This window comes from Streptopelia decaocto (genome assembly GCF_964273445.1).
Source record: "Streptopelia decaocto genome assembly, chromosome: 13".
In the NCBI taxonomy this organism is placed as follows: Eukaryota; Metazoa; Chordata; class Aves; order Columbiformes; family Columbidae; genus Streptopelia; species Streptopelia decaocto.
The window spans coordinates 15,469,536-15,490,802 of NC_138668.1; the positions used below are offsets into that span (position 1 = coordinate 15,469,536).

Consider the following 21,267-nt stretch of genomic DNA (forward strand, 5'->3'; position numbering starts at 1 on the left):
GTGTTTGGCAAGCGACAGCCCTCAGTTCTCTGCCAGTGTCCTACTCACCTGCTCACAAGAAAGCCTGAAAACCCCTTCTACTCCCGTCACTCCAAGTGCTGTTTCAATATTGTGCGTCATCCGAAACGGAACCTTCTCTGGTACCCTAAGGCTTTTCCCTTTAAGATAAAAATTTAAGTTGTTCATTTGTTTTTAATTACCAAGAAGATAAACATTTTATTTAAATAACATATAGCATTTTTTTAAATTACCTTTTTCAAAGCAAACATTATAATCTATGTGGACAACTTCTCCTGTAGTCATATCTATAAGAACATTATCCAGATGTCTGTCTCCAAGACCAATGATGTAGCCAACCATGGACATAACTGCAGTGGATCTTGCATACGACTTTAAAGAGAGTTTCAGGAAAAAATTATTGGTGGGAATCCTCCGCCAACACATCGGACTGACTACCATCTTGAAACATTACTTTAAACATAAGTGCAAGACAAATCAAAAACAACTTATTCCAAGCTGTTTTCTATTTGTTGTCTGATGATATAAGAGTTTTTCACATCTTAGCTGATAATTCTAGTTTAATAATGTAGAGCTATCAGGTATATACCTTTTTTTTTTTTTCCAGATGGCACAGTTGCCACCGTTTCCTGTTACATGAGATTTTGGCAGTGCCAGCTCATCTAACTTAGGAGTACTGCTTGAACACATCCCAGCCACTTGTTTCCCCTCATCCCATTAAAAACAAGCCTTTCAGAGGGAAAAATGTATTTGTGATGACTCACCTGTGTAACTCTCCACCACTCATCCGGTGTGGTACACGATGACCAGAGCTCCTTTGCCAGGAGATTTGGGGGAGTTGCTTCCATCAGCTCTTCCAGAACAGCCCTCATGACATTCAAGGGCCAGTCGCGCCGGGACACGTCGAGGCTGAGCCCAACCGCCTTGAGAGCGGGGCCGATCTTACTGTAGTAAAGCTCACTGGGTCTGGGCACTATTCCAGGATTCTGAGGAGTCTGGTAAGAATCCTGAGCCTAGAAGAGGTACAAATGGTGGATTATTATTATTTACTTATTATTTATTATTATTAATATTATTATTTATTACTCATTCCCACAGAAAAGCATCAAAAAATTCAGTTTGGTGAGAATGAAATATGAAATCGACTCCTCTGAGAATCACTTCTACAGCTCAGAGAACTCCTTAAATTCGATAGTTAAGAAAGCCTCAATAAACTCAAAACCTTTGGCCTAACTCTACTCTTATCAAGGTAAATTTCAAAAATGGAAGTGTAAAAACTATATTTAAAATGAAAAGAGAATGAGATGTGCAACTACAATAATTTTAAGCAAGGTTAACTCTTTTTGTGCAAAAATACTTCTTGAATCATCATGCCAGAATAGTGCATTTGTTACATACTGTAATAAATATATACATCCATTTTCTAGTGAAATCCCAAGAGAGATGAGTACACAGCACCATTCTGCATCATTCTGAACAAAACACAATCCTCTTACAACTGCGTGATTTAGAATTGTAAAGCAAATCAGAACAAATGGTTCCCTTCTGTATTGTCCCAGGTGGCATAAAACACAGATGTCACCTTTTGTGCTTGTAAAGCAGCTTCTCGCTGTTGCCACCGCTTGTACAGGCCGAACAGCGGCGTCGCTCCGTCCACCCACTGGATCAGGCCCGACCTCGTCCCCAGCGGTGTCACCGAGTAGTGTCGCGCGTGGAACCGCGGCGTCTCTTGGCGGTTAATAGTAGCAAACATTGTGTTCACAATCGATAAGAACTGCATGATTCTTTCATCTAGATGCAAGTCTTCCAAACCTGTGACACATTTATTTTGTTTCAAATTTAGTTTCTGGATTAAAAAAATCCCTAAACTACGGCATTTTTTGAAATTGGAATTCATTTCAGACTACGAATAGCTTTAAAAATTATGAGATGAGCTCTTCAGCCTAAACCTTCACACAGCATTTGCCCACTAGAATCACCAGTTTCCAACAGTTCTCTGTGAACAGTACATACAACAGTTACCAACTTAACAAATGGGTCTTGTCCTTTCGGGGAAGACGTGAAGTCCCACGTGTTCTCTTCTGGGTGATACCTTGAGCCTCTGGAAAAATGCATCCAGCTAATTCCATCAGTACGCAAACAGAAACACTGTTTCTGATGCAACCTGTCTAACAAAGGGATGTGAAATGCTCCTGATCTACAGGTTCACAAGGTAAAATTGCTCAAGAATGTACGGTGGGGTGAGAGATGGGGAGGAGAGGGAGCAGGTGCTCCAAACACCACACTCCTCATATCACGCAGCAGAGAAAGCTCAAGTTGCAACTATGCGTCTTCCCAACTTTAATATGGTCTGATTTGTAACAAGAGACAGTAACTTGTATGAGAAAATATCCATTTCTTACCTTTGAAGAGGTAGGGATAGTTCTTCCCATCCGAACCCAGGAAAAGCAGCTTTTTAGGTTTGGTTTTGGTCGGCAGAATCGTGATGGTGCTGCCCACGCTATGAATTGTGACCGTGTCTCTGGTGGATACTTCTCCAGGAAGGGCTATTTCCGTGTTGAGCATGGCAGCCAGCCAAGGGCTGATTTCTTCAAGCCGTAGAAGGTAACTAGCCCGTTTCTGTGCTCTTTGCTGCAAACTTAGCATTACCTATCCCAAAGAAACGTTCTGGTTTAGGGTGAGGTTCACCTTAACAACTAACATTATAAAGAAAAACAAACCAAATAAAACTCAAACCAAAACCAACCAAAAAACCCACACACAAAACCAAAAAAAAAAACCCAAACAATTAAAATGACAACAAAAAAAACCCCAAACCAAAAAACAAATACCAAAACCAAACACCCAAACCATCTTAATGGTAGTCAAGCACGGAGATTTTTCTTAGCGTACCTTTCATCCTCACCACCCTACTAATCCACTTATAGCTTAGCATGAAGATGACAAAACCTAAAACCCATCCTTTATGCAGCAAATATACCCTACCTGGTGATAAGCACCAAAGTCACAATAAATCAAAGTGCTCAGGAGGTTTGCTCCTGCATTTATAAATATTTGAGCTTTGGTTAAAAGCAGCAGCATTCAGCACTCTCTTGTTTACATATCGGTATCATCACCTGTTCTGCAAAGCAGAATGGGAACTACAAAAACACCCAAAGGTCTGTTTGTGTGTAAAACCTAGGATCTGTCTATCAAGACTTTTCAAAATCAACAGGTTGGCTCTGGTTGTCCAAGTGAATACATATTGTTTCTCCTCAGACCCATAAGACAAGATCACATAATTGAAAAATCAGAGAGTATTTGGGAAGGGTTGAGCACCTGAAGGTTGCCACACAGCCTGAGGTCTGTGCTTAGATAACCAGAGTACCAACTTGTCAGAATTTAAATCTACTAAACTCAAATGGCATGGAGTTTCAGAAAGACAGTATTAACGAAATTAGAGCCCTCTGCCCCAAAAACTGACAGAATCTCAGACCGCAGAAGATGCAATAGTGTCACAAGCATTATATGCACAAACTGCAAGTACAGACCTCTTTAAAAGGGAGCCAGCTGCTTCCAGGTTTAGCAGGATTCAAAGGATTCTTAAGTTTCTCTAGTGCGTTTTCAATGGCATCTCCATAGTTGTCCTGAAACCACTTCTCGTGAGGAGTTTCTGCAGGAGCCGCAGTGATGCTCCGCACGTGCTCCAGAGCAAAGACAATGGGCTTCATCAGAGCGGTGTGCTTCTCACGCATGATTGCGATCTTCTCCTCTCTAGTAAACAAACAAAACAATTTTCTCTTAATTCCATAAAGCTTCATAAGCATAGCATTGAGATAAAGACTTTAAATATGCTAAGAATTCACAAAAACGGTTATATGTCCAAATGAGGTCTTTGAGGATGGCCACATGAAGAGTATTTCATTCCACATCGTACACGTCTTGCTCTGAATCATACTCTCTTGTTTTCTGGGGGTTTGTTGTTTTGTTTTTAAACGGAAACATTTGAACTGGGCTCTTCGCTAACTGGAAACGCTGAGGAGAAGCTCAGAGAGCTCAAACCACCCTAAGCAACTATTTCCTTTAAAAGAAGAGCTCCTAATTAGTCCTTCCCAAGTGTACCACGCTATGAAGAAAGGGAAGAGCACGAATCAGACACGGCTCTTCTCCCAATCACAGGAGAAAGCAGGTGTGAGAGAAAAGACTTGCTGAGCACTGAAAACCAAAAGCAGATTAAGACACTCCATTTACTCCAAATATTGGTGTTTACAGTAAACTCCAAATAAATTACATTCTTCAACATACTTGTCCTCATTCCAGCTGACTTGTAAGAAAGACCTTGGAAAGAAGAACTACAGGATCCCATAGTCCACGACTTAATATACATTGGGTTCTAACACATTAAGGAAATTGCAACATGGAGCCACAGGTAGCCTGTGGTTGTTTCTCATTTGATTGGAGTACTAGCTATAGCATCAAAATGTTCTTGAAATACGGTCAGTGACTTACAAAGCAACAGGTAGGACAGCACAAATTCAGGAGCAGCAACACTGCTGATCGGTTTGTCCTCAAGAACAAACACTTGTTACAATCATCACTTGAATTATTAAAAAGAAAAAGACATACTTCCGTAAAGTGTTGTTGTTTTGGACCCTCTTGACTTCATCTTCCAGTTGTTGAATCCTTCTGAGGACGTACATGTGCTGCTGCAGTAAGACTCCCAACCAAAGCTCATCCCAAAGAACGGTAACTCTGCGCAACTCGGCCACCAGCATCTGAACCTGGATCAAATAAAGATTTATTTACCTGTAGGAGTACTAGTATTAAGATTTATTCTTGAAGATTAATTTGATAAAAGACAACAGCCTAACAAAAAAAGATGCACCAAATTTTCAGTAGGCCTTCCACAAGACAGACAAATTACATAGTTTGTGGTTCAAATAAAAGCACAAGTAACACACATTTGGATTATTTACCTGCAATACCATTGTTGGATTTGCAGCAGAGAGTTTCTCCACAATTTTGCTGTAACAATCTTGCATCATTGCTTGGTCTTCATTTAACCCCACTTTTGTATCATCTTTACTGCTTTCTTGAGAAGCTGTGGGGCTCCCTCCATCACATTCACCACCCAGCAGTTCTTCTCCTTGAATATTACCCAGCAAAGTGGGGATAGCAGAAGGCAGCTTGTTCCCTACATTAAAAACAGACGTTGAAATATTATCTACACTGTTCTGGCGTTGAAAGATACATCACTCAATACTTCATTTAGCACCAGGTCTCCATAATATATTAAGTACTGGCCAAGTATACGATGATAAAATTGAAAAAAACAAAACAACTTATTTGACAAACTGGTATATCAAATGAAAGTTATCAGTGAGGTCCATAATAAAAATGGGTTTAAGACAGAAAGTATCAGAGTTACTGGAAAAAAACCCACAAACACCCTCAGTATCATTTCATCCAGTACAAAAAAAAAAAAAAAAAAAAGTATCAGCTGAAGTGTATTTAAACATTTATTTTTTCCTCCATACCTGAAGTCTGGGATTCACTGCTGAGTGAAATGGTACCCACGATTGCAGGATACAGTATGAGGTGAGGAGAATCTTGAGCCACTCGACACAATAAGTTGCAAATACTCTGACGAACATACACTTCGGGATGATTCAGGCGGGAGAAAAGCTGGGGAATAATACCTGCATAGACAGGAAAGAAAATTAGCCGGTTCATTTCCACGCACTTCAAATGATACAGAATTTTATTTTCAAAAGTATGCTGGTTTTGCATTAGGAGAACATAAACATCTATTTTCCCCAATAGAAACTTCTTATTTTAAATAACAGCTTATTTCCCTCTACTATTCAAATACAGATATTATCAGATGCAATATAGAAATCCTTCAGTCAAGTTCTAAGAAATGAGTTTTGTGCATTATATCTGTCATATAATTTTTTTTTAAATAAGGAGAATCACATTAGTATTTCGTGAAGCCAGCACAGCTGGATGTTTCAAAAGTACAATTTGGCAATCGTTGGGCTCCTCTGCTGCCACCTTCCACATTTAATTCAATAACCTTTTGTGGGAAAGTCCCTGAGCGACCGAAGCCAGTTGTGTTATATTTAGGGGAAATGCATCAAAATTCATTTTAGCAAGTAGATAAGATGTCCTTACCTCTCCAAGGAGCTGTAGGGGTAGTTTCCAGCCCATGCTCTAGATACTGGCGAAGTTCTCCAGCATGTTTCACGAGCAATCGTAACAGCCTGAGAGTTGCCATCACAATCACATCATCAGTGCTTTGCTCAGAAGTGTTCCTTAAGTGCAGTCTGGGATCATCTTCATCAAGTGGAACCTTGAAAGAAAGAAATTCTGCTCTAAGTTCATGTCATTATTTAGGGAAGTTTGTAACTGGCTTCCCTATCAGCACAAACACCGACCTGACCCGCGTTGAGTTTGAGGAAGGTGAAATATGCACTGCAGGAGAGTTTATAGAGACTGAAGATTCTGTCTACAACTTTCCTCCACACTTTAATTAACCCTTCTGTTGCATTTTCATCAAGATCTGAAAGCCAGGGACAAGTCGTTAATAACTGACGCCATATAACGTCCACCATATCATCTTCCTCGTTGTCTTCGTTTTCAGTGATCTGTAGTGTCATATCTTCATCCTAAATGCCAATAAGGAGACAATAGATTTGATTAAGTCTTCTGACCATTTCCATAAGCAGTATCAGCTCCTAACCCAGCTGCTGTCTCGGGAATTCATGCAATCGCATCACTCCATCGTATTACCACAGTCAACAGAACATGTTACCACCTCACTGATCTTAACTTTGAAACATTTACAAGAGTTAATACAAACCACAAGTAAAGTAGGTTTTACGCTGAAGCTGAACAGTTTCTAAGCAAGCAAACTCACACTTACTTGAATCCCAGCTGGACGACACACTGCCTGCCCAAGGATCCCATAGATTTTCTCTTTATCTTCCTCTGCTATGTTGTCTGGAAGCAAGTTCTGAACCTCCGATTTTTCCCGGGGCAGCAGTCGAACGCCTTCTCCCTGACTGTAACATGTAAGGAATTATTGATCCTCAATATATTAGTATTTGTAGAGCTACTGAACACGTTAACATTAAATATTGTCCTGGTTTTGTTAAAAACCAAGTTTCTCTTTCAGTGAATTTGCCCATCAGCTAAAGCTTCATATTAGCTACATTTTCCTGGACAACCAGATCCATGTTTTGGTAAACCTAGCAACGGAATGTGAAGTTTTTGATCAGCATGGATGGACATCTCGCGAGAGGGACAACGAGAAACAGGTGACCAAGAAACTGACCAACTGTGTATAACATCCCATTCACATGAATACTTCATATAAAAGTGGGAGATCACGAGGATCTCGTCCCTTTTCCTTATGGCGACATTAGGAGAGGACCTTGCGAGTCGTCCCTGCGAACTGAGGCCAGTGACAGACTGAATCCAGCTCCGGTTGGCTGCAGAGTCCAGTCCAGGACTTTGGGTGCCGGCTCTGCAGTTGCTGAGACTTTCAAGATTGGTTTTGTATATTTTGTATTATTTTCTCTATTCTTATTAGTAGCATTAGTAAAACATTTTTAATTGTTCCAACTCTCTCCTATCTGTCCTTCTTTCCCTCCTGATCGCCTGTGCTGAGTGGGAAGGGGGAGAGGGAGGGGCAAAAGGGGGAAGGGGGGAGGGGGTTAACAATACATCTGCCAGGGTCTTATTGTCACCCTGCAATCAAAACCCTCAACATATACAACTCCTTGAAGGAAAAAAAATCTTCACCCTTTAACTCAGAATTAAACTTACTTCTTCTTAGAGATGACAAGTAATCAAGAGAACATCCACAGTTCTCTGCTCACATGTGACTTGTGATCACAAAACACAATAATCATAAATACAAAGCTAGGGTTTATCTTCAGAAAGAAAAATAGTTATGCCATACAAATGGAAAAGTTCGGATGAATTTACCTGGCATTATCAACTACTTTCCGGCCCCATCTATAAGCCCAACTAGCCAGGGCTGCCCAGGATTTGGCCACCTCAGGTGCCTGCACTGAAGACAAGTGGTAGAGCTGGCCCAGGATGAAGTCAGATTCTCCAACGCCAATATTTACTGTAATGGCAGAAAGAGAGCGGTGTGCGTTACCATGTAAAACCTCATTTCCTCAATATACAAAATAACAGCAACATATTTTAAGTACCTAATTTTTTTTTGGTCAAGTTAGTACCCAAAAAGGTCAAGTTATCCAACATGCAGTTATTTTTCAGTTCTGACACTGGCTGCAAAACAAAGACCAGTTTTTCATTCACTAACAACCATTGCCAACACTTTACAATTTTCTCTTTCACAAAAAGACGGTGCTGAGGAAAGAAACTCATGATCTCCAGAAGAGGAAGATGCTTCAGAAATCAGACTTAGGAACTACCCAGGGCAGTTTGTGTGTTTATTTGTCTATATATTTATTTTCATCACCATCAAGTCAAAAAGCCCTTACTACTTAACATCCATTAGCAGCTCTAAAATAATTATGATTCTGCAAGAGAGGAATTAAGTTATTTGTGAAATCCATGCTTAAGCAAAGAAAGAACTTTGCATTTGAAGAAAAGTCTGCCAAAAACTGGGAATTCAGGTATGTTTTGTGGCAAGAACGTGTAGATCAAAGATTACAAGAAAACCTTTCTCAGGGCCTTCAAAATATAAGTCTTGCCCATGCTCAATCTGAGAGATCTAATTCAAACTAACAGTTATAGGCCCTGAAAGCAGACAGAAGTATTACTTGACAAAATTTGATGCCCTCCTCATAAAATGAACACATTCGAGTTTCTTGTTCAGGCCACGATCACTCTAATCAGAAATGTGTGAAAGAAATATGAAATACCAATATTAAGAAGAACACCTCTACCTGTAGATTCACTTTCAATCCTAGGATATTCTTCTTCCAGTGTATTAACAGCTGGGAGATCAATCAAATTATATATGTTTTTAGACAAGGTAGACAGACCAGTGTGATTCTGCTGCTGCCGAGCTCTATACACTTGTTTCAGCTGTCCCGAAATCTCTTTCCATTCTGCTTGAATCCATTTTGCCAGTGTGAGAATAGATTTAGCAACTGCATATTCAGCTTTGGCAGATTTGCAGAAGGATATGGCACAAGAACTCAGCATTTCCATGGCATGTGTTGACTGACCTGCACATCATGAAAAGTGTATCAGTAGAGTGTTCACTGCATTCAAAACGCTTCCAAAATTCAGCATACGCAGCTTGTAACAATATATTTTTACAAAGAAAATACTCTTTTGAAGTTAAAAAATGACAAGGAGAAAAAGACTTGTGAAAACGCTTTCAGATTGAGACAACAGTTAATAGGATTAAATCAATTCTTAATGATACTGCCCCATAAAGGGGAATTAGCCTGGTTATAAGGACAAGAAGTCCAAGTAGCTCCAACATAATCAGCAAATCCTCACCTGCTGTGTACAACAATTTTGTTTTCTCAATGTCAAGTTCAGGACCCCATTTTTCATCTATCTGACCAGGCGCAGACAGTTTTTTGAAGTGCTGGACTAAGTCCTGTGCAGTGGTGGTTCTTCCCAGCTGAACTTCGCTGCACTGGGCGAGCAGCCGCGTGGCCAGGGCGATATTTCCTCGCTTCCGGGCAAATTTCGCTGCTGTTAAGCCCAGCTCCATTAGATGGCTTTTAATTGGGACCGTTGGTTCTGAAGAAGAGCGTGAGACATTCTTAAATAAAGTTATTCAACAGTAATTTGCACTGGGGGTATAAAGATATTTTCTGCCCAAGGTATTCTGTATGTGGCCATCAGTAAAAAATTGCTCAGCTCTTCTGTATTTCCTAACCCTTCCTTCAGAAATTTAGATGACTTCATTTCTGCCTAGAATCCTTATATACCCCATCTGAAACAAAGAATATATATCCAGAGATTTTCTGCTGGGCAAAAGAGTAACTTATTCAGTATAAGCATTCTTCTACACTAAGACATCTACTTGTCCCCCAATACAATTTTTTTTTTCCCATTACCCCGTATTATACAGCACATTTAAATGGCTTTTATGACTGTTAAAGACCCATTATTGATAGTGTTGAAGTGTTTAAAAGCAAAAGCACTTAAAGTGTGAAGAGATGAGCAAGTAAAACGCGATTACAAGAGTTTAATATAGAACTGCTAAGCCTTTCAGAATATATTTTTTCTTTTTAGTTGTAAAGCAAGACACCTAAATAACCAAAACCTGGCTTGTAAAAACTAATGCATCTAAATAAAATAAAAAGACACAGCTGCTGCTTTCAGTTCAGATTCTGCCTTTACCTTAACTAACGCTAAACTGAGTGTCCGTACCTTTCAGCTTCCCCAGCAGCTGGTTCTGGTAGGCGGTGTAGCGCAGCGCATGCATCCACGGCCGCACGTCGTGCTGCTTGCACGACCTCAGAGCCTCGTTGAAGAGAGGGATGAGACAGTCCTGGAAGAGGCGCACAGGGTGCACAGTTGTCACTAAAGTGTATCTTCATTTATCAAGACAAAAGACCATTTTAGTGCACAAGAAATATTCTTATTTGTATTAGTAAACACTCTTTAACTATTAAAATGCAAGTAAAACTAATAAAACACCCCTCAGTTCCAGAAGGACAGGGAACTGCTGGAGGGAGTCCAGCGCAGGGCAACAAAGATGCTGAAGGGAGTGGAGCATCTCCCGTGTGAGGAAAGGCTGAGGGAGCTGGGGCTCTGGAGCTGGACAAGAGGAGACTGAGGGGGGACTCATTCCTGGGGATCAATATGGAAAGGGGGAGTGTCAGGAGGATGGAGCCAGGCTCTTCTGGTGACAACCAGTGACAGGACAAGGGGCAATGGGTGCAAACTGGAACACAGCAGGTTCCACTTAAATATGAGAAGAAAGTTCTTCCTGGTGAGGGTGGCAGAGCCTGGCCCAGGCTGCCCAGGGAGGTTGTGGAGTCTCCTTCTGTGCAGACATTGCAACCCGCCTGGACACCTTCCTGTGTAACCTCATCTGGGTGTTCCTGCTCCATGGGGGGATTGCACTGGATGAGCTTTCCAGGTCCCTTCAACCCCTGACACTCTGGGATTCTGTGAAATATGTTTTATGCAAGGCTAGAAAGACATGCTTCATTTTGAGAGGACAACACAATAGCTCAAAATCAAGCAACACGATTCTGAACAACACGATTAGAAATCAGAACTAGATAAAGCACACTGGTCGAAGCTTGACGGTGAGTTTTCAATTGTTGAAGTAATTGGTTTTTGATAAATATTTTAAAAGTAAACTACACGTGTGTGTTGCAGGATTAAGTGTTACAATGCAAAAATATATCAACACTTCTCTAGAAAGCAGCTGCCAATGAACCTTTAAAAATACTGTAAGTAATTGAAAGAGATGGTATATTTACAAATATAGAAAGGAGCCCAGTGGAGATATAAATTTAAAATAAACTGGGTTGAGGCACGCTAAAAAACTAAACGTGGTCTTTTTACAGCATGACTCACTATAGCCAAAACAATGAATGAGTTTTCTATACTCAATAGCTCATGACATGAGATGGAGAAAAGACACGACTCCAGGTCAGGTGTGGAACACGCAGTGGTACCTCTGATGTCAGCCTGTTGGATACGGTATTTTCCAAAGCAGAGCAACAATACAGCTGCAGAGTGCTCAGCACCGGTAAGGACTGCGACACCGTGAGCGTGGAGAGTCTCAAAGGTCCAATTGCAATCCGGGATGTCTGCTTTAAGTACTTGATCACATTTCTGAAAGAAAATATTCAGGTTGGTTTTGTTAGTGAGACTTTCAGAGTAAACAGCGATATCAAAATTACAAAAGAAAACGCAAATTCAGCTTCAAGAGATGCAGAGAAAATGTTGCAATATCACGCACAAGTTCCCACACGATACTTTAATAATAAACTGACAAGAAGCAAAACTTCAGCAGCTCAAAGAACTACACAATCTCCGAGTTAAACATCGCCTTATTTTTCCACAGTAAGCTTATCACTCACAACAGCTAAAACCAGTATTAAACTGCCCTGAAGCACACACTTTACACAAAGTTCAATTTAACAAAGCAGAACAGATTTTCCCTGTATATTCCATTTATTCCAGCTTACTCAGATATGGCCTGCCACTTCTGCTCCTGCTCCGGGTGGTTCACAGCTGTTGCCAGACACACGGCACTTCTTAAAAGCTGCACTTCAACTGCTTTTTGAAGTTCTCTTGGATCAGGACTTAGCATATTGGGGAGGAGCTTCTTCATGTCTACAAGGAGATTCGACAATTCAAATCAACTAGAACTGTCACATTTTGTCATCGTTTGAGAAAGCAAGAAAGGTTTTTAATATCTATCTGTGTATGGGTTTATTCATATTAGAAACTGATGATAAATTACTTAGAAACAGACACGTTAACTCCAGAAAACACACTTGTATCGACATTTAGAATGAGCACTACCAATCATTTTGAAGCTCGACTCGTAAAGATTACAGTCAGTCCACTGAACACAGCAAAACTGCATGAAGAATTTCACTCTATCGTCTATAGACACAGATACATTAATAGTTACTTCTGTATTTAAAGTAACATTAACTCATGCATTCATACCTATTTTCTCTTTGGATCCCCCTGCAAGCAGGTTGATATTTTCTCCTGGTAATAATTCTAGTTGTTCAGTGCATTCAGTAAGTTGTCCAGACTCAAAGCTGCTCAAAGATCTGCAAGTCAATAGTTACAGTTTTATTTTCACATTTCTTACTTCATACCAGTTGCTAACTAACTTATAATTACATAGCAAGGAAGGAAGTCTCGAGCTTAGCTCAAAGCCCTTCTGATTAATCCCGGTTTTTACAGAGAACAGTATAGGACAATACTGCAATAGGGCAATTCAATATCCAAGTGAAAGGAAAACACACCTCACCAGCTATGAGGCTTTTCATCACTCTATATATAATACCCTTCTAGCACAGTCAGGAAGAAAAAGGTTGACTTTGGAAGAGTTTAACAGCAAACAAAAATCCAACAGTTCTTTTAACCCCGACTACGCAAAGAAAAATAAGTTTTGGGGCAGAATTTCATGAGGCCATGGTCTCAACTCTTCATTTTATTTAAACCGAAATTCCAGAAACACCAGAATATCATGCAGGTCATACATTATACAAATTTATATTGCTTAACAGCCTGAAGGAAATAATATGGGCATTATAGATTTTTTACAGAACTGCACAAAAAAGGCACTGAAAGGTTAAGGAGGTTGATGGCTCAGAATACAGAAGACCTGACGGTTCCAAGAAGAGTCACTTTTTCAGACGCACGAGATTCTATTTCAAAGCCTCCTTCTATGCTTTTATTTTCAACTCAAGAAATTCCAGCCAAAAGGACTTTATGTTGTTTACTGGAGCAGGTCCAGAGAAGAGCAACAAGACTGGGGAAGGGACTTGAACACAAGCCCTATGGGGAGAGGCTGAGGGAGCTGGGCTTGTTTAGGCTGCAGAAGAGGAGGCTTAGAGCTGAGCTCAGCACTCTCTAGAACTACCTGAAGGGCAGTTCTAGCCAGGTGGGGATTGGGCTCTTCTCCCAGGCATCAGCAATAGGACAAGGGGCCATGGGCTTCAACTCTGCCAGGGGAAATTGAGGCTGGAGATTAGAAAGCAATTCTGTGTAGAGAGTGGTCAGGCATTGGAATGGCTGCCCAGGGAGGTGCTGGACTCACCGGCCCTGGAGGTTTTTAAACTGAGATTGGACATGGCACTTAGTGCCATGATCTAGTAAATGGACTGGAGTTGGACCAAGGGTTGGACTGGATGACCTCTGAGGGCTTTTCCAACCCAGTCCATTCTGTGATTATAGAGATGGAAAGTAATCAAGTTGTCAAATGAAATGTAAAGGATCCTTAAACCTTGAAGGACTATTTCAATGCCACAACTATTTTTTTCATGAACCGGGCAAATATCGAGGGTTAGGAAATAAAAGCACAAACTTCAAGTCTAAATTCTATTTGAAAAAAATGAAAAAAATAGTTTAAGCAGCCACAACCACCACCTTAATATACTTTTTACATTAAATTAATGAATTAAAGTAATTTTACAAACTGCACCACTGACAGGCATTTTAATTTTTACTATTTGCGTGAAAGGATTTATCTTCGGCCAATAGAAGCAGAATGAATTTGATATATTCTATTTTCAATTAAAAGATGTATTTCTGTAATACTAGGAAGCTTCAGCAGCCAGAAAGCCACAGCAACTGTTCAGAATCATGTTACCTCTTTACCTATCTGTATGGATAGTAAACATCAGGGCCAAGTTTTCCCCTCCCAAGAACACAACCTCATCACACCCCTATTTCAATGACAACCACTTTCTAAAATCCATAAAAACTTTAACATTTCCCTTCTAAGACACTGAACCCAAGGTACCGCTGAATTCTTCATTATGCCCTTACTTTATGTAATTAAAATCTGCTTTCAGGTTGATTGAGGTATTACTATTGCTTTTCTTCAAGTCGTGGACCATGTTTTGCCACTCCTGCACCGCAGCCCAGTCAGCGATGGAGATGTAACATTCACATGCCTTGTTCCCCAGGTAGTTTATCACCTCTGGGGACGAGTCGCTTGGCTTAGTCAGAACAGTTTTTCTAGTTTCTCCTGTGAAATGAAAGAAGTAGTATATATACTTAAATATACATTGATGCTTATATATTTTAAAATAGCAATTCTATTACACAAATGTAATTTCTACCTCTTTTGCCAAGAAAACATTTATTTTTTTTAAATCAGTTACATAAGATTTAGAGTATTCATCTTCCACTTATACATTAAAAAAACAGAACATTTTCAAAGGAGGTTTTAGTCCCCAGCTGAAAAGAAGCATCAAAACAGGAAAAAAAGAACTAATTTAGGAACAAAGAAGATCCCTTTTCAAAGATGAAACAGAATACTGAAACAGTCTCAGCAGTTAAACAGCTCTGACTAACTAGTGTGTTCATGGTACAGTTATGACATAAATATTAAGCCTTCAGTTATGGTGATCTAAAGTAATACAGAACTAAATTAGTAAATTACAAAGTGTTTTACCTCTAATTTTTAGTCTCATTCAGCTAGACCTCAGTACTGCAACCCCTCATATCTACACATAACATCGGTTTCAAGGGCATTAAGCAGCTCAGTTTAACTGCAGATGGAAACAGGTTTTCAGATTTAAGAATTAGACGCTATAATTACCACAGCTATACCACTGGATGTTCTGATTGTATGTACATACAGCTAGGAAACAGTTATTTCTCTTCAAAAGAAACCACTAAATACTGACCGTTGACGGAATGCTTTGGGCTGGCGTTGTTGACGCTGTTGGAATTGGCCAACTTGAGCACAGTTTTGTCGAAGCCCGTGATACAACAATCCATCCCCGTCATGGAGCACAGGTGGTCCTGGTACTCTGCAGTTGCTTTCTCAAACCTTCAATGGTTTAAGAACTTTGTCAGCATTTGACAAAAACAAGTTTTCTTTTTTGGTAAATCGACTATATTTAACATTTCTTTACCACAATGCTCAAAAAGTTGACGGTGCCTTTGGCAAAAGAAAGGGATTAACACGGAACACAAGTTTACCGGTTGAATTTCCAGGTTATGGCACAGTATATAAGTTCTTCTGTTCAGGTTTTAATGTCAATTTCAAACCAAGTACAGGTTGGAGAAGATACATGAGTTTCGTATTTGACCGCCATGCTTTTAACCTGAACGAGTAAAGCTGGATACTGATGAGCTACATATCATTTAACAGTTGATTGTAAAACTGGATCTAGGGCACCAATTTATACCTTAGACTGGACACTTCTGAGAAACCTCTCAGATATTACAAAGCTGCATATTATTTACAGGAATCTAACGAAAACAGGAAAAAGCTATAAAACCTCATTTTTCGGTCTTGTCTGGGTTTTTTACGTGGCAGGTAAATAATGAAAGGTGTCTCTTTTTCATTGCATAGAGATAAAAGGATGCATTCCTTTCAGGAGGTGAAAACATCAAAATGAAGGCATACCCTAGCTGGAACATTGACCCACTTATTTGCATCTGTAGCCAAAGTTTCTGCTTCAACAGCCATAGAAGCCACTTTTTCAAAGCTGAACTAAAACTGCAAAGCATCTCCCTCGGAGTCCCTCTCTTGGCAAACCGTGGCAGGTAATCAGATCACGCCGTTTGTCAGAAACTTCATTAGAAAGTATCTGAATTAATAATATTTTGCAATGGAAAATTGAACACAATACGAAAACAGTATTGCTGTGTAGGAACAACTAAGAAAAAAAAACAGCTTAGGAATGCTGTTTATAGTTAAATCCTGGTCATTTATTTAGAAGTTAAAATACCTAAGAATGCTGGATGCATTAGGTATCTCTGCAAAACATGATGACTTTAATTGATATAGAAATTAGATCAGACTTAATTTATGCCACAAGATTAAGAAGCAGAACTATGCATAAGGAAGAAAATAACGTCCGTGTTTGTAGCATCCAGTGATGTGAGAAAACTCACCGGCCTTCTGCTTGCTGAGCTACAGAATGGATCCAGGCCAGACTCCTCCCCAGCACCGCCGACGACCAGACCGCGATGCCCTGGATGGCTTCGGGACAGTGCAGCTCGCACAGCGCTTCCACCAGCATCATAATCGTCACTTCCAATTCATTTCCCTAAAGCCAAACCAAAAGCTTTACTTAGCTAATCTTATATACAACAAGAGCTAAAGACACGGTTAAATATTTGGAAGGGGTAAAGTAATATTTCATTATATGCATCCACAAGTGAAGTATTAATGCTCCACTGTTAATACTATTAATATTCTGCATATCCATCCATCCCAGTGCTTTTGGAGAAGGGAAGAGGATACACAGGGAATTCACAGCCTGAACGTCAGTTGTTAGCAACATGATATAATGGTCTATACCTGGAGAACCCATAAAGAAGTGGTAAATATCTAGCAAATCTCCTTTGTAAAAATGTTTACGCAAAGCAAGTCACATACTGATGAAACTATTCAACCTTTCCAAGAAGGCTTAAACACTTGATCCACTCGCCCTATTCCTGCACTTAGCTGTTAGTTCCTCCCAGAAGGACACTCAGGATCCACCTCCCTCCTGCACATACCCACGGGTAAGCAAAGACCCTACACAACCTCGGGAAGGCCTCACATCAACACAAAGTTTTAAAAAGGTTTAAGAAGAACCTTCTGCTCAAAATTGCTCAATTCAAATAGTGAACAAACTATAGCATTCATTTCTCTATGGGATTTGACCGCATGCACACAGCACATCCCCATCTCCAACCTCCCGCAAAAGCCCATCAATACAGAAGCAGTTTAAAACATGGCTTTAAATAACACAGAATCAACTGGGTTGGCAAAGCCCTCAGAGATCATCCAGTCCAACCCTTGGTCCAACTCCAGTCCATTCACTAGATCATGGCACTAAGTGCCATGTCCAATCTCAGTTTCAAAACCTTCAGGGCCGGTGAGTCCAGCACCTCCCTGGGCAGCCATTCCAATGCCTGACCACTCGCTGCACAGAATTGCTTTCTAATCTCCAGCCTCAATTTCCCCTGGCAGAGTTGAAGCCCATGGCCCCTTGTCCTATTGCTGATGCCTGGGAGAAGAGCCCAATCCCCACCTGGCTAGAACTGCCCTTCAGGTAGTTCTAGAGAGTGCTGAGCTCAGCTCTAAGCCTCCTCTTCTCCAGACTAAACAAGCCCAGCTCCCTCAGCCTCTCCCCATAGGGCTTGTGCTCAAGTCCCTTCCCCAGTCTTGTTGCTCTTCTCTGGACCCGCTCCAGCACTTCAATCTCTTTCCTGACCTGAGGGGCCCAGAACTGAACACAATACTCCAGGTGTGGCCTCCCCAATGCAGAGCACAGGGGAAGGATCACTGCCCTTGGCCTGCTGACCACGCTGGTTTGGATACAGGACAGGATCCCATTGGCCTTCTTGGCCACCTGGGCACACTGATGGCTCATGTTGAGCTTCCTGTCCATTAGTCCCCCCAGGTCCCTTTCTGCCTGGCTGCTCTCCAGCCACTCTGTGCCCAGCCTGGAGCGCTGCAGGGGGTTGTTGTGGCCAAAGTGCAGCACCCGGCACTTGGCCTTGTTGAACTTCAGCCCATTGGAATTGGCCCATTTTTCCAGTCTGTCCAGATCCCTCTGCAGAGCCCTCCTGCCTTCCAGCAGCTCGACACTCCCTCCCAACTTGGTGTCATCAGCAAATTTGCTGATGATGGTCTCAATCCCCTCATCTAAACCATCAATCAAGATGTTAAACAGGACTGGACCCAACACTGACCCCTGGGGACACCACCAGTGACTGGCCGCCAGCTGGATGCAGCCCCATTCCCCAGCGCTCTCTGGGCCCGGCCCTCCAGCCAGTTTTTAACCCAGCAGAGAGTGCACTTGTCCAAGCCATGGGCTACCAGCTTTTGCAGGAGTATATTATGGGAGACAGCGTCAAAGGCCTTGCTGAAGTCCAGATAGACCACATCCACGGCTTTCCCCTCATCCACCAGCTGGGTCACCTGATCATAAAAGGAGATCAGGTTGGTCAGACAGGACCCACCCTTCCTAAACCCATGCTGGCTGGGTCTGATCCCTTGCCCATCCTGAAGGTGCTGTGTGATTCCATTCAGGATGATCTGCTCCACAACCCTGCCAGGCACCGAGGTCAGGCTGACAGGCCTGTAGTTGCCAGGGTCAGCTTTGCAGCCCTTTTTGTGGATTGGGGTAACATTCGCCAATTTCCAATTGTATGGGACCTCCCCACAATCTTTTACAAACCATTTGGTTTAATAACCACTGATTGACTTAGTTTAGTTCCTCTAGAACAGCATGGGAATATTTGTGCAAGAGTCTACATAGTCTGAGAAGAGTACCTGAGAGAGACTATTATTAGTTTTCATTTCGGTGAGTAAATCAAAGCCGTGCCTGACGGTCACCGCGGGCTGGCCAGCCAGCAACCCAACTCGCATGATGGAAAGTCTAATCCGCGTTAGCCAGTCTTGGCACGTCTGACGATTAGTATAAAAGAACGTCCTGATAACCTTTAAAGACAGAAAATATACATTTTACAATACCATTCTTCTGTAGGAATCAGAATAGTTAAAGCACTTAATATTTATAACAAAGTTGGGACAGGTTTCTTTTTTTCAGATGAGTTTTAAATTGAGACATGAAGAAACAGGTAAAACTTCACATTTTGAATTTTATTAAAACAGATGGTCTGAAGTCTTGCACAGGACACAACTGGCCAGGCACACTGCCAAGCTGAAAATCTTGACGTGAACTGACTATAAATTATATCTTACCGTCACATCAGAGTCCAATAATTAAACTTGGACAGTGAAGAATGTTCTGCAGTGAGGACCACACAGAAGGGTATGTTTTTTATGAATAACAATTATATTCTTCAAGAAGCAATTTAAAGCCTCAGATAATTGTGTTACTTTATAACAGGACTGCTGACAAGCTACTAATAAAAGTGACTGCTACAAATCAGAGGTGCTACAGACTTGATTCATAGCTCTACACAAGTTACTACTCCAGAAAGAAATCCTGTTTTCACGTGTTCTCCAGGAACAAGCCCAATTCAAAGCCAGAGTCTTAGACTTGGAGTTCTTCTGAAGTTCCATGGTTAAAACCTGAACAACCAAAAACCACGGTTCATTCAGCCAGACTGTTCCAACCAACATCAGCGCTGCAGGACAGACAAACCTTGGGTGGAGAGGTGAGGGCATTGGCACATCCTTCGTACGCATTGTACATCAATTTTTCCAAGTTTTCCAGGTACTGCAGAAGGAGAACAAGCCTGAGCTGGTTGTTGCTGTGTCCTTCGTCATTGTCGGCAGTAGTCCACTGGCTAACGTCTTGGTCAGGATTTAATGTATGGGCTGCAAGACTCCTAATAATACCTACACATTTTATCAAAACATGGAAGAAAAGAGTTACCAGTCGATATTTTATTTAAATGTGTCAAGGGATAGCAATGCTGCAGTAAAGTCTCTTAAAAGTTAATAATAATTATGCAAATATTCTTCGCTATTGCATTTCTTGATGTGTCAGACAAAACCGTGCTAAAAATCTACAATCACTGAAAAATAAAACCATTTTGCTTCTCAACTTGGACATGAAGTTCTTAGCTGCACAACCTCTTCCCAAAATAAACACACATGAAAATAAATCATGTTCCTCACATTACCTTCAATGGTTTGAAATGTGTCTTGGGCTCTGCCCAGAGGAGTCCGTAGCTTCGAAAGAACAGTGAACTGAGCTGCTTCCCAGACAGCCCACTGCCAGAGAACAGCATCAGTCTTGAGCAGGTTCCGCGGGATGGCTGATTGATCCCTTTTGTCCAGCCTTTGACAGCTATAGAATAATCTTTCTAACCAGTTATCCTTCCTGGAAGGAAACATCAGCACGTTAACGCCAGCTCATGTGGGAACAAGCTCATACTCACACACTTCGGGTCCCTATTGTTCTCAAACAAACCTCTCACAGGTTTATTTCCAAGTGGCAATCACAGGCAAATAAGCAAACAGGTGGGCATTTGAAGGTATTAATGAAGTCAGAAATGAAGGCAAAGCTATGTAATTTGTAAAGGTAACTACGAATTTTAAACCAAATACAGCTTAAATTGTTTACTATAAATTCAGCATTCACGGATTTCAATTTTAAAAGTTCTTACCCAGTTCGGTGACAGTTTCCATACAAAATAAAACTAATGACATCAGAGAAATCCTGCGGGTGGAATGTATTACTTGGAGCTTTGCTCATATGACTTCTTATAGCCAAAGAAATTTCTTGTATTTCTGTGTGGGTACGGTTACTGCAGGAAGAAGAGGGGGGAGAAAAACAACCCAGGCTATAATCTACCTGAATAAATTTTAAAAATTGCGCAAAAAAGTTACACGCGCACACACACACACATATCTTTGCAATGACTGGAAATAAGTAAGTCCTTTAAGACAAATTGCAGGACATAATATTGCTGAAGCTCTGGATAACACGGACCTTGCCAGGATTCATATTTGCTACAAGAAATGCTGCACTTCATCAAAATTGTTAATTACTTGGTGTACCACCTACTGTTCCTACACCTGCAACAACGTGGAAGAAATAGCAATACACTTGATGTTTTTTGATTTTAAATTAAGACAGTATGACAACATTCAACTGGCATTATTTTTCAGATAAATGTCATTGAAGA

At 41.0% G+C, this 21,267-nt stretch overlaps 1 protein-coding gene across 2 annotated transcripts in view; it reads right to left on the reverse strand.

Annotated features, from left to right (window-relative positions):
• Nucleotides 1-21,267, reverse strand: part of SMG1 (SMG1 nonsense mediated mRNA decay associated PI3K related kinase) — a 70,650-nt gene that overhangs the window by 18,532 nt on the left and 30,851 nt on the right. For both annotated transcript variants that reach the window (XM_082065014.1, XM_082065013.1), the window contains 26 exons: nt 20,746-20,886; nt 20,260-20,459; nt 19,776-19,972; nt 18,938-19,105; nt 16,564-16,718; nt 15,345-15,490; nt 14,479-14,680; nt 12,643-12,752; nt 12,153-12,300; nt 11,637-11,796; nt 10,375-10,495; nt 9,490-9,738; nt 8,925-9,209; nt 7,990-8,134; nt 6,923-7,061; nt 6,435-6,665; nt 6,172-6,349; nt 5,535-5,696; nt 4,974-5,191; nt 4,624-4,778; nt 3,549-3,771; nt 2,421-2,667; nt 1,601-1,830; nt 783-1,031; nt 252-390; nt 49-158 (listed from right to left, as the gene is read on the reverse strand). In XM_082065014.1, coding sequence (XP_081921140.1) covers nt 49-158; nt 252-390; nt 783-1,031; nt 1,601-1,830; nt 2,421-2,667; nt 3,549-3,771; nt 4,624-4,778; nt 4,974-5,191; nt 5,535-5,696; nt 6,172-6,349; nt 6,435-6,665; nt 6,923-7,061; nt 7,990-8,134; nt 8,925-9,209; nt 9,490-9,738; nt 10,375-10,495; nt 11,637-11,796; nt 12,153-12,300; nt 12,643-12,752; nt 14,479-14,680; nt 15,345-15,490; nt 16,564-16,718; nt 18,938-19,105; nt 19,776-19,972; nt 20,260-20,459; nt 20,746-20,886 — 4,708 coding nt within the window. The remainder of the gene's footprint in view (nt 1-48; nt 159-251; nt 391-782; nt 1,032-1,600; nt 1,831-2,420; nt 2,668-3,548; nt 3,772-4,623; nt 4,779-4,973; nt 5,192-5,534; nt 5,697-6,171; nt 6,350-6,434; nt 6,666-6,922; nt 7,062-7,989; nt 8,135-8,924; nt 9,210-9,489; nt 9,739-10,374; nt 10,496-11,636; nt 11,797-12,152; nt 12,301-12,642; nt 12,753-14,478; nt 14,681-15,344; nt 15,491-16,563; nt 16,719-18,937; nt 19,106-19,775; nt 19,973-20,259; nt 20,460-20,745; nt 20,887-21,267) is intronic.